The sequence below is a fragment of the Equus asinus genome, chromosome 19, assembly GCF_041296235.1.
Source record: "Equus asinus isolate D_3611 breed Donkey chromosome 19, EquAss-T2T_v2, whole genome shotgun sequence".
NCBI classification, from domain to species: domain Eukaryota; kingdom Metazoa; phylum Chordata; class Mammalia; order Perissodactyla; family Equidae; genus Equus; species Equus asinus.
In genome coordinates this window covers 16,540,957-16,555,192 of record NC_091808.1, presented here as the reverse complement: position 1 = coordinate 16,555,192, position 14,236 = coordinate 16,540,957, and the positions used below count along the sequence as shown (strand labels likewise).

At 38.1% G+C, this 14,236-nt stretch overlaps 1 protein-coding gene across 2 annotated transcripts in view; it reads right to left on the bottom strand.

Moving 5' to 3' along the window:
- The window catches only part of FARSB (phenylalanyl-tRNA synthetase subunit beta), a 76,015-nt gene that overhangs the window by 17,579 nt on the left and 44,200 nt on the right, over nucleotides 1–14,236 (bottom strand). For both annotated transcript variants that reach the window (XM_014843251.3, XM_070489650.1), the window contains exon 16: nucleotides 11,355–11,510. In XM_014843251.3, the coding sequence (XP_014698737.2) occupies nucleotides 11,355–11,510 (156 nt within the window). The remainder of the gene's footprint in view (nucleotides 1–11,354; nucleotides 11,511–14,236) is intronic.

Here is a 14,236-nt window from a genome sequence, read left to right as displayed (position 1 = left end):
ATTTAATTGCTAACTTGCACATAGAATTTGATACACAATTTATATAAGTAAATAAATAACATTAAAAGTTATTCAGCAGATATAAAGTTAAATGTTAATAGTTTTTATTTAACTTTTAACTTAAAATTTTTTAGTTATTCTCAACCCTGAACTGAGTTTTAAAAAGGCTTATAGCCATTCTTTTTATGTATAAAGCACAGCTATACATACAGTACATAATAAATATGTAGTGTATCTGAGGTGGTAAAACTTCATGAAGGGACAATTAGGAGAAAAAAGTCTACAAAAGTTGCTTAGAGGGGAGATAAAAAGAAGGTTGAGAAACACTGTATTACAACAATAGCTATCACCTGGGAAACTGCACTGACCGAGTCATTTGAGTAGGAATGGAGGCATGGAGCACTCTGCTCAGTACCAAAATGTCAAGTAAGTACCAGAACATACCAAAAAAAGACAGTGATGTGAACATGAGTGGAGAGAACGCTGTCTTGTACATATAGAGAGAGGCAACGAAATAAACACGCTCAAGAACAATACAGGCTGCGTGAACGTGCTGGAACTTTCCTAAACACTGCGGCCCCTGTCACAGCGCTGCTTTGACAGCATGGTGGTGACTGCTGATGTATTTAAAACAGTTTTCAGTCTTTTAATCCCTTCAAAGAAAGCAACAAAAATTGTAGTATTTGAAAGCTTGCCTCTAACACAAAAAAGTAGACAAGCAGAGGAATAAAGACTGTTTTTTCTAGGGTAATAAGGTTAGGAAGGTTAAAAGCTTCCAAATATTTTTTCTTTTAAACTTGATGCCTTTAACAGAATAATGCCTTTGTTGAAGATAACTAAATGTAGACACACCATCCAGCCCACCTTTATTCTAATCCAGAATGTTTTGTGTAAATCAAAGCATAAAGGGAACACCCTTACTTCAACAAGATGTTCAACATATATTCTTCTCATATATTTCCAAGCTCATATTACACTAAAAAGCAGTTTGAAGACCAGGGAAACATCATAATTTCACCCATATTTTTTAGCATCTGAAATCTTTCACAGGTGTCCTGTAAGAGGAAAAAGGTCATGACCTACAGGTCAAGTCAAGGATCATTAGGTGTTACTGTAACAGAAGGTAGCTAAACTACCACTATGGGTACATATGGTACAGGATTAAATGTGCATATTATTTACAAGATTATTTTTCATTTCACAAAATGAATTCTGAGCAGCATGACAACTGGAATTGTCAAAACTAAAAGTTCTAAAACTTGTGTCTCTCTCTCAGGGATCTTGTCTCAAGTTAAACTGAAGTTTTCTGTAGAACTGTAAATGAAACTGAAATGAGTAAATTAAAGGGGAAAAAATCTACGCTCAAGTCAAGGCAGCCAATCACACACAAAGCCACTAACTTCTACAAGAAATTATTTTTGCCCAGGAACCACATAACTGTTCTAAACACAAAAATGTTGAGAATTTTCTGTGCCCAGAAGTGGTTTTTGAAAAAGATAAATGCATTTTAACATACATAATTTAGTTTGCAACAAACCACAAAAACAAAGGGAAAGAAGCCTGAAGAAAAGCATATACATATGCTGTAATAATCTGATCAAATCCTACTAAAATATTCTGAGTCGAACTCTTTGGAAACTCTCAGAATGCTCCACAGTCTGCTAAAAAGTTAAAGGTTCTTTTTTCCTTTTTTCCTACTCAACAGCTGATTTTCTTCTATCAGCAACTCAACATTCTATCTCACCTTATGGTCTTCATTGCAAGGGTGCCCGGCAAATGAACACTATGGAAGATTAAGTGACATGGCTTCTCACTCTGGCTGCAGCCAGGGGCCCAAGCAGTGCTTCTGCAGACTCCACATGCTGCAGAGGGCTGCTGCCGCACAAGAAGCAATGTGACACGCCTATGTCAACAGAACTCCTTGGATCAGTGTGATGATCAATCAAGTGAGTTTCCAGATTTCTCTTACAATGGACAGGCCCAAGTTTCTCAAAGGGGAATCAAGCTCCGTTCCACTCATCTAACTCGACACAAAGCAGCGCAAAAGGAAGGCGGTGGTGTCCATTAGAAAGGACAGAGAAGTCAGGCATAACTGCCAATGACCTGACATTAGCAGGAATCTCTGATGAGCAGACTGAGCTCAATTATAACTGCGAAGCCACCAGGGACTTTTAATTATTGAAAGGTAAACCATATGCCAGAGTAACAGAAGACAAGTGAGTAAGCAAGAATGGCAGGAAACGGTAGTTTCTTAATCTGTTTTCACTCTACTTTTTGAAACTCTGAAGACTTTTTTTAGCAGAAAAAGCTATATGCAAAATAACAATAAATCTGAGGAAATGATGTAGCTAAACACACCCCAGCAACCAAATTCCTGTGTTTACAGATTTACTTAGGAATATGGATATATATATTATATATGTGAAATTCAAATATATACAGGAAATTTCAGATGAAGAACTAAGACCAGCTTTGATATTGACTTATTTTGACAAGCCACTTTAAGTTTTGATTTCTTTAACCATAAAAAAAAGGATAATCGTATTTGTCATTAGATAATCAAAACAGACTTAGAAATCCCTATGAGAAATGAGGAACTATTATTTATAATGACACTAATTCTTTTTGGCTTGATGGCTCTTATAGAAAGCATCCTGAGGAAAAAGATGTGGCCAATGCTGGTGATGGGGCAGTGAAAGTAAATACTCTTTTTCAAAGAAAGCCAGTTAGATATATAGCAATATGTACTGATCCAAACCACCCATATGTATAAAGAAGTTGTACAAAAGCTTCTCAAATTCATAAATCTAGCACATTTTATAGATGTAAAAACTTTAAAACATTACAATATTCTATTATGAGAGCCAAAGTAAATTCAAAAGAAAACACAAGACTGACTATGTCCTCACACTAAAACAAAAACCATAGTAACGGAGCAAAATGGCGGGGTGAGCTGACCCGGGACTCTCTCCCCTCCAAAGTACAACAAAGGATGAAAAAAAAAAAAAAAACCACCTGAATTTCAGCTAATGAACCTAATGCCAGGACTCATAGACCTACAGTATCAAAAGACAGAAGACGAAGCCCCTACTGCCCGCCTTGCAGCAGCTGGAACCAGGTAAGAGAGAACATCGCTCCATCCCCTAGAAACCGGGATCGCTCCGCCATCTGGGAAGAAGCAGGGGAGGGGCCGCGCGAACAAGGCATCGTCTAGGACTCCTGCCGCTGGTACAGTGGAAACCCGCTGATGGGGGAAAGCTTCTGTGCACGCGGACCTCATAAACGCAGGGCAGGAGATCAGAGAATAGAACTGATCAAATCAAGATCGGTGCTCCAGAGAAACCACCCCCATCCCCACCCCGGCAAAGTGCACTGGGCGCAGCCATCTTGCCCAAAGGCGGAGAGCTCAGAACACGCGGCTCTCGACCCCCATCTAGTGGCGACAGCCAGTAACTGCAACCGAATTCTACCACCGTGAGAAAAAACCACTCCTCTACCATCCAGCAATTTATAAAAGCCCCAGACCAGAAGGAAAACAATAAAAACACAGAATTAAGTCCTGAGGACTTGGAATTAGGTAAACTAAATGAAAATGAGTTCAGAGCAGCTATAATCAAAAAACTCAATGAGGTAGAGAGAAAGATAGATAAACAAGCCGAGTTCTGGAGTTACTTCACAAAAGAGATTGAAATTATAAAGAAGAATCAAACAGAATTACTAGAGAGGAAAAACACAATGGACCAGATAAAACAGAATACAGATTCCCTGAATGCCCAGGTAGACTCCATAGAAGAGCGAATTAGCATAATCAAAGATAGACAGGCTGAATGGCTCCAGACAGAGGAAGAAAGAGAACTAAGGATTAAAAGGAATGAGGAAAGTATCAGAGAGATAGCAGATTCAATGAGGAGAAAGAATTTAAGGATCATAGGAATTCCCGAGAACATAGAAAAGGAAAATGGAGCAGAAAGTGTGCTTAATGAAATTATAGAAGAGAACTTCCCAAATCTAGGGATTGAGGGAGAAATGTGTGTAGAGGAAGCTTTCAGATCTCCTAGATTTGTCAATGTAAAAAGACCTACTGCAAGGCATATAGTAGTAAAATTGGCAAAAAGGAATGACAAAGAAAGAATACTCAGGGCTACACGAAATAAGAGAATTACCTACAAGGGAGCCCCTATCAGACTTTCAGGGGATTTCTCTGCAGAAACCTTACAAACTAGGAGAGAATGGAATGACATATTCAAAGCTTTAAAAGACAAAAATCTTCAGCCAAGAATACTCTATCCAGCAAGAATTTTCAGATATGAGGGAGAAATTAAATCTTTTCCAGACAAACAAAAGCTAACGGACTTTGTAACCAAAAGTCCTCCACTACAAGAAATCCTCAAGAAGGCTCTCATACCTGAAAAAAGAAAAAAGGGAGAAAGGGGTCACAAACCACAAAGTAGGGAGACAGATAAATAGAAACAGAATGGGATAGCAAATATTCAACTATAGCATTAGGATAAAGGTAAGGAAACTACCAAAGCAAAGACGATCTTATCACTCTAACTACAAACTCATAACACAAGTTGGAACAAGTGAAAATAATAATTTAGGAGGGGAAGAGCAAACGGACTAAATTAGCCTAGGCCAAATAAGTAAGAGACCACCAGAGAACAGACTATATTATACACGAGATTCTAAATGCAAACTTCAGGGTAGACACTAAACTAAACAACAGAACAGAGACACAAAACATAAATAAGCAAAAATCTAAGAAACCCAGCATAAGAAATTGCAGTATCAAATGGGTAGGATAAAGCACACAGGAAGAGAAAAGCAGGAAAGCCAGATAATGAGCAACAGATTGACAGCTTTAAGTCCACATGCATCAATAATCACTCTCAATGTAAACAGACTGAACTCTCCAATAAAAAGACACAGAGTGGCAAAATGGATTAAAGAACAAGATCCAACAATTTGTTGCCTCCAGGAAACACACCTCAGCCCCAAGGACAAACACAGGCTCAGAGTGAAGGGGTGGAGGACCATACTTCAAGCTAATAGCAAGGAAAAAAAAGCAGGTGTTGCAATTTATATCAGACAAAGTGGATTTCAAAATAAGACAGGTAAAGAGAGACACACAGGGACAATATATAATGATCAAAGGGACACTTCATCAAGAAGAAATAACGCTTATAAATATCTATGCACCCAACATAGGAGCACCAAGGTTCATAAAGCAACTATTAACAGACCTAAAGGAAGATGTTAAAAACAATACAATAATAGTAGGGGACCTCAACACCCCACTCACATCAATGGACAGCTCATCCAGACAGAAAATCAACAAAGAAATAGTGGAGCTAAACGAAAAACTAAAACAATTGGACTTAACAGACATATATAGATCACTTCACCCTAAAAAAGCAGAATACACATTCTTCTCAAGTGCACATGGAACATTCTCAATGATAGACCATATGTTGGGAAACAAGGCAAGCCTCTACAAATTTAAAAAAATTGAAATAATAACAAGCATCTTCTCTGATCATAATGCTATAAGGCTAGAAATTAATTACAAGAAAAAAGTTGAGAAAGGCACAAAGATGTGGAGACTAAACAACACACTACTGAACAAGCAATGGATCATTAAAGAAATTAAAGAAGAAATCAAAAAATACCTGGAAACTAATGAAAATGATAACATGCCATACCAACTCATATGGGATACAGCAAAAGCTGTATTAAGAGGAAAATTCATCGCAATACAGGCACATCTTAACAAACAAGAAAAATCCCAAATAAGCAATCTTAAACTACACCTAACTGAACTAGAGAAAGAAGAACAAACAAAGCCCAAAGTCAGCAGAAGGAGAGAAATAATAAAAATCAGAGCAGAAATAAATACTATTGAAACGAAAAAGGCAGTAGAAAGGATCAATGAAACAAAGAGCTGGTTCTTTGAGAAGATAAATAAAATTGACAAACCCCTAGCCAGACTTACAAAGAAAAAAAGAGAGAAAGCTCAAATAAACAAAATCAGAAATGAACGAGGAGAAATAACAGACTCTGCAGAAATACAATGGATTATAAGAGAATACTACAAAAAACTCTATGCTAACAGAATGGATAACCTAGAGGAAATGGATAAATTCTTGGACTCTTACAATCTCCCAAAGCTCACTCAAGAAGAAGCAGACAATCTGAACAGACAAATCACAAGGAAAGAAATTGAAACAGCAATCAAAAACATCCCAAAGAATAAAACCCCAGGACCAGATGGCTTCCCTGGGGAATTCTACCAAACTTTCAGAGAGGGTTTAACACCTATCCTTTTCAAGCTATTCCAAAAAATTAGGGAGGATGGAACACTTCCTAACACATTCTATGAGGCCAACATCACGCTGATACCAAAGCCAGACAAGGATGCCACGAAAATAGAGAACTACAGGCCAATATCACTGACGAACATAGATGCAAAAATTCTAAACAAAATTTTGGCCACCAGAATTCAGCAGTTCATCAAAAGGATCATACATCATGATCAAGTGGGATTCATACCAGGGACACAGGGATGGTTCAACATCCGCAAATCAATCAACGTGATACACCACATCAACAAACTGAGGAATAAAAACCACATGATCATCTCAATAGATGCAGAGAAGGCATTTGACAAGATCCAACAGCCATTTATGATAAAAACTCTGAACAAAATGGGCATAGAAGGGAACTACCTCAACATAATAAAGGCCATATATGACAAGCCCACAGCCAACATCATACTTAATGGGCAAAAACTGAGTGCCATCCCCCTGAAAACAGGAATGAGACAAGGATGCCCTCTATCACCATTCTTACTTAACATAGTACTGGAGGTCCTGGCCAGAGCAATCAGGCAAGATAAAGGAATAAAAGGAATCCGAATAGGGAGGGAAGAAGTGAAACTCTCAGTGTTTGCAGACGACATGATCTTATATATAGAAAACCCCAAAGAATCCATTGGAAAACTCTTAGAAGTAATCAACAACTACAGCAAAGTTGCAGGGTATAAAATCAATGTGCATAAATCAGTAGCATTTCTATATTCTAACAACGAACTAACAGAAAAAGAACTCAAGAACACAATACCATTCACAATTGCAACAAAAAGAATAAAATACCTCGGGGTAAATTTAACTAAGGAAGCGAAGGACCTATATAATGAAAATTACAAGGCCTTTCTGAGAGAAGTGGATGACGGACGACATAAGGAGATGGAAAGACATTCCATGTACATGGATTGGAAGAATAAACATAGTTAAAATGTCCCTTCTAACTAAAGCAATTTACAGATTCAATGCTATCCCAATCAGAATCCCAATGACATTCTTTACAAATTAGAACAAAGAATCCTAAAATTCATATGGGGCAACAAAAAACCCCGAATTGCTCAAGCAATCCTGAGAAAAAAGAACAAAATGGGAGGCATTACAATCCCTGACTTCAAAACTTACTACAAAGCTACAGTAATCAAAACAGCATGGTACTGGTACAAAAACAGGTGCACAGATCAATGGAACAGAATTGAAAGCCCAGAAATAAAACCACACATCTATGGACAACTTATCTTCAACAAAGGAGCAGAGTGCATACAATGGAGAAAAGAAAGTCTTTTCAACAAATGGTGCTGGGAAAACTGGAAAGCCATATGTAAAAGAATGAAAATTGACCATTCTTTTTCACCATTCACCAAAATAAATTCAAAATGGATCAAAGACCTAAAGGTGAGACCTGAAACCATAAGGCTTCTAGAAGAAAACGTAGGCAGTACACTCTTTGACATCAGTATTAAAAGGACCTTTTCGGACACCACATCTTCTCGGAGAAGGGAGACAATAGAAAGAATAAACAAATGGGACTTCATCAGACTAAAGAGCTTCTTCAAGGCAAATGAAAACAGGATTGAAACAAAAAACCAACCCACTAACTGGGAAAAAATATTTGCAAGTCATATATCTGACAAAGGCTTAATATCCATAATATATAAAGAACTCTCACAACTCAACAACAAAAAATCAACCCGATCAAAAAATGGGCTGGAGACATGAACAGACATTTCTCCAAAGAAGATATACGGATGGCCAATAGGCACTTGAAAAGATGCTCATCATCGCTGATCATCAGGGAAATGCAAATCAAAACTACACTAAGATATCACCTCATACCCATTAAAATGACAAAAATATCTAAATCTAATAGTAACAAATGTTGGAGAGGTTGTGGAGAGAATGGAACCCTCATACACTGCTTGTGGGAATGCAAACTAGTGCAGCCACTATGGAAAACAGTATGGAGATTCCTCAAAAAATTAAAAATAGAACTACCATATGATCCAGCCATTCCACTACTGGGTATCTATCCAAAGAGCTTGAAGTCAGCAATTCCAAAAGTCCTATGCACCCCAATGTTCACTGCAGCATTATTTACAATAGCCAAGACATGGAAGCAACCTAAGTGCCCATCAACACACGAATGGATAAAGAAGTTGTGGTATATATATACAATGGAATATTACTCAGCTGCAAAACAGAACAAAATCATCCCATTTGCAACAACATGGATGACCTTGAGGGAATTATGTTAAGTGAAATAAGCCAGTTAGAGAAGGATAATCTCTGTATGACTCCACTTATACGAGGAATTTAAAAATGAGGACAAAGAGAACAGATTAGTGGCTACCAGGGTAAAGGTGGGGTTGGGGGTGGGCACAAAGGGTGAAGTGGTGCACCTACAACACGAATGACAAACATTAATGTGCAATTGAAATCACACAAGATTGTAACCTATCATTAACTCAATAGAAAAAAAAAAAACCATAGTAATAACCTGGCCCAAAAAACGGAACATAAAGATCTACAACCACATCAAAAATGGGTACAGTTCATGAATGTATTTTCTAATTTAAAAAAAAAATACAATCCAAACCAAAACAACAGACATCTACATATTAGGGAAATTAGGTACTAAGTATTATATTGTTTTGTGCTAAAACATACAGGATTCAAATTATAATATGTTTAGAATGATAAAAACCTGACTTTTAAAAAGGAGATCAAAACCTATCTGCTGTCTCATAAAAGGTTCCAAGTGGCACGTATCATGAACTTTTCCAAATGCTGAATGCTGAGCTTCCACCTTCACAGGGTTTTTTCCGTCTTCTCCTTGATATAGCCATGGCTAACATTAAATTTAAAGTCCTTATTCTCACTGCTCTAGAATACACTATCATAACTTTCAACCATTCTCTGCACCTCTATTCTCCATGCCACCCAACCTATATGCTGTTCCAGATTAAATCCCCTGAAGTACAGGTCTAATCAGATCACTTACCTGCTTAAAAAAAAATGGAAGAAGCAGGTATTTTTAATCCCTATATTTTATCCCTAATCAGCTAAAAGCCCTTATTCTAGCATTCAGGACTCTATAGTTCCACGCTTCTTCCTCACCCTATAGTCAAACCAAGCTGCAAGAGGCGATGTTTCCCATCCTTTTTGGCTTTGCTCATGTGATGTGCCTTGCTTCCTGTCTCCACCTATTCCTTCCTTCAAAGGCCCAGAAACTCACTAACCCTTTTCCAAACGCCCTCAAGAAGTTGCACTGTCTCCCTTTCTGGAACTCTCAAGGCACTCGTCTTAGCAGCTTGGTGAGACTGGGTATGTCCTGGGCTTTCCCCCTGCAGGTTCCTGGACAGCTGGGCCTGTGTCCTACTTATCCTTGTCTTCTTGAAGCCTGCCTCATGACTAGGAACTCAAGATTCTTCTGAGAAATAAATGTCTAAGGGACTTATTCAGGCAGGAGAGTCATAATATGAAGACGTTAGTTTATGGTTTATAGAAACATCATTAATATAAAAGTTCCATACAAAAAAGTATTATATCCTTAACAAATTATGCTCCAATTTACCATTTCAGCTCTTTGCAACCTTTCAAGTAAGAAAAACAATTAGACCTAATATACGTGGCATGATCTGTTTCAGGGAACTGAGTTTTATCCAGTTAATCTGTTTGAGAAGTCAGATTGCTGCGAAAAGACTTTGCATAAAAGGTGAAGAGACGTGTCACATCAGCTTCAGGCTGCCATTAACTTGGGCGACCAGGCCTGAAAGCAGAGCTGCAGAGGAGGGAGCTGGTGACGAGTAAGTCAAGGCACTGTGAAGGCAGGCAACTTGGCGTGTGGAAGAGCCCTGGGAGGCAGGAGCCCTGGCTTCTACAGGGGTGACCCAGCCCAACTCACGTAACTGGCCCAGCCTCGGTTCCTTCACTTGTCAAACCAGGAAATTCCAAAGTCCCGTTCTAATACTGTACAAGTCCCTAAGCATAACGAATGTCTTCACTGGAGTATTTCTAATGAGAGACGTGGCAGAAAACAATCCCTGCATGCAAGATTTCATCTCTCAGTGTAATTTAAAAAAAGAAGCCCCGTAAATCTTCAACCTAAAAAGGCCCATATATTTCAGGCTTACTGCATTTTCAAAGAAGTCTCCAAATAAAAACAAAAACAAACAACCACCAAAACAATCTGAGGACCAAGAAAAATAAATCTAAGGGAAAAACAAAAATATGTTCCCACCAAACCTCACAGCACTACAAATAACTGCTAAATAACACTTCAAAGAAATGTTCTGTTAGAAATTTAAGATGCCAAATATAGTTATAAACAATTGTCAGGTAAATGTAGCGGCAAGTGGTAAAATACTTCTCTCAAGATGTTTCTGGATCTCTTGCCTAACGAAAACGCCGATCAAGCTACAGGGATACGAGAAGAAAGCTCCAGGATTCCTCAGGCAATGAGAAACTAGCCCAGCAGCAGTATGTATCCGCCGTCCGGCCAGCCTACCTCAAACTCACCAACAGAGAGGCACTGCACTTGGGCCTTTAGACAGGAGGGTCCTCGCCCTTCCTCAGTCAACTCTGTGACTCAACTGACATATGTGAAGTCTTTCGGAATAACTTTTGAGGTTCTTTTTTTTCTTTTGCCTTAAAGGCTTCAGACAGGCAGCTTCTGAGTGCAAATCACCAGTTCAGGTTCTCTCCGCTTCCAGCCTTGGACATCTGGGTTCCCCACGGCGCTGGTGGCTTGACAGTGCCAATAACTAGGGGTTACCAACGCTCAGCTGGAACAAAAGTATACCATGCAGCACTCTGAGAGCTCTGAGAAGCATTTTCTTAAAATGCTGGAGGGAAAAGAAGTGTTTTCTAAAAAACACTAACAATTAATTGAAATGAAGCTCTACCTCCTGCCTCCCCCGAAAAATGTCATCAAAAATAGGGCTTGGCCTCTTCACTACATTGTCAGCATCTCTGGATTTGGCTGATTCGTCTCACCTTCTGATGCCTTGATCACATATCCTCCCTTCTTCTCACCGGGAGGCACGTCAAGCAGCTGCATAATTCTGTCCAGTAGCCCATGGATTATCTCAAACCCAGGATTCTTGTTGTAATAAACAGCACAGAGATGCCTGTAATTTCTTGCACCTACATCTGAAAAGATAAAAAAACTGGTCACAAGGCCACACTGACCATTACTTAAGAAACTGATTTACCCCAACACAAACTTGGGCAAAGTCAACAAAAAAGAAAACTGATGAGTAAACATATAGAAAAGCACTCAACCTCAGAAACGCAAGATAAGGTAAGATGTTTCTCAACCATCAAATTCCCCGAGGGGCTCTTCTCTGGAGGAGGTATGGAAAACCCTCAACGCTGGCCCAGGGACAATCAAACTTGCTTGAGGCATGAATTGCTAAAACTCTGTGTGAACAATTTAGCAACATATATCAGAACCTTAAAACTTCATATTCTTTTATTCATAACACCATCCCAAGGAAATAATCCTAAATGCAAAATAGGCTTCATGTAAAAAGACATTATTCCTACATAAAGCATTATTTCCAACAGTGAAAACCAGAAACAACCTAAACTACAAGATGGCTACATACAGTACCATCACTCATCAGAATACTATGTGGCTAAAAAGCATCTTTATGAAGATTTATCATAATAGAGCTATTGTTTAAAGAATATACATAGCTTGGAAGACTGTGAAGCAAAGAAGGGAATGACCATCACAAAAGTTAGGACAGTGATTACTCTAGGTAACGGGAAGGTGAAATGATGGGCAAGGTCTTGTACAAGAAGCTTCCGACACTGGCAATATTCCATTTCTTATTTTGGGTGGTTACTCAGTGTTTGCTTTATAATCTTCTTAAACTGTATATGTTATATACACTCTTCACAATTAAAACATGAAAAAAATGGAATATATGAGGATCACAACTATGTAAATATAACCATAAGCCAAAAAACTCCAGGCACAGGAAAACGACTGAAAAGAAATATACCTAAATGTTCACAGAGCTTATGTTTGGGCAGGGATCATCTTTTTCCAAGTTTTATCTTATTTTGCAATTTTTCCTTGATTAGCGTACATTATCCTACTTTGAAAATCATGACAAACTTACAAAATGCAGTTTATAAAATTTTCGTTTTTTTTTTCGGTGAGGAAGATTAGCCCTGAGCTAACATCTGTGCCAATCTCCCTCGACTTTATATGTGGGTCACCACCACACCATGGCCAATGAATGGTGAAGGTCCATGCCCGGGATCCGAACCCATGAAGCATGCCGAACTTAACCACTACACCACAGGGTCAACACCCAAAATGTAGTATTTTAAAAAAGAACTGCAACAATCCAAATGAACCATGATGGATAACTAGATAAATAAACTGTGGTTCAACCATACAATGGAATACTACTCAGCAATAAAAAGAAACAAATCGTTGATAGACTTGACAACTTAGATGAATCTCAAGAGCATTATGCTGCATGAAAGAAGTCAGTCTCAAAAAGCTAAATATAATATGAGTCCTTTATATGACATTCCAGAAAATGCAAAACTACAGCAACACAGAAGTGATGGTGGTTACCTTGGGTTAGATGTGGAGAAAAAAAGTGACTGCAATGGGACAACATGAAGCATTTTTGGGGTGATAAAACTGTTTTGTATCTTGTAGTGATGGTTATAAAAACCTAAACTTGTATTAAAATTCATTAAAAAAAGAGAGAGAAGTGCATAGCATACAAAGGTAGACTCAAATTCACTGGTGATCATTTAACTTTATAATAGGTATATACACTTGTGGCCCTTCAATAAATACTGCAGAAGACCACTGCTCTAACAGAACCACTGAATGAATTCTGGCTTCATTTTGCTTTTGAAATTAGGAAAAAAGGGGCCGGCCCCGTGGCCGAGTGGTTAAGTTCGCGCGCTCCGCTGCAGGCGGCCCAGTGTTTCGTTGGTTCGAATCCTGGGCTCGGACTTGTCACTGCTCATCAAACCACGCTGAGGCAGCATCCCACATGCCACAACTAGAAGGACCCACAACTAAAATATATAACTATGTACCCAGGGGCTTTGGGGAGAAAAAGGAAAAAAAATAAAATACATTAGGAAAAGAGAAAGAAAAAACAAATGTCTAACTGGAGGAACAAACTGAAAATAAAAAGCTGCTTCATATAAACACACGTTGAGCAAAAGTTCTTCCAGATTTATTCCCATACGTTATAGCTACTAGCCATAATTGACACAAAACATAAGAGTATCTTTTACCTTCCAGGTATCCAAATAAAACATGGGTCTTTTAAGATGATGTCTTCTACCACTGAAGTAATATAAAAGTGAGCACATGAACAAGGGAAAAGGAAAAGGGAAACTAACATTAACTGATTACTGTGTACAAGGTACTTACTACCTACCTATCAATCTGTCTATAATCTTATTTTCAAGACAACCATGTAAGGTAGGTTTTATTATCCCTAGAAAATAGAATAGGGGAAATAAGATGGAGAAACAAAAGCTCAGATTTTGCCCAAAGTCAAACTAACTGGCTGGAGGTAACTGTAATTAATTACATAGCTAATAAGTTACAAAACCTGGATTTGACCAGGATTGTCTGACTCTAAAATCCATGTTCTTTCCGCTATACAATGGAAATCTCTAAATCTCTAAAGGATTTAGACGAAATCTCTAAATCTCTAGAGGATTTAGATGAAAACAAACAATCCAAGTATAAAGACAAACTTATGTATGGATATATTCCTACTTAATATAGTCAAAGATGTGCATACTTGAAATGTTCTTAATATGATAAACAGATGTTTTTACTTTTCAAAAGTTTTCATGATATTTAAGAATTCTAGTTCAGT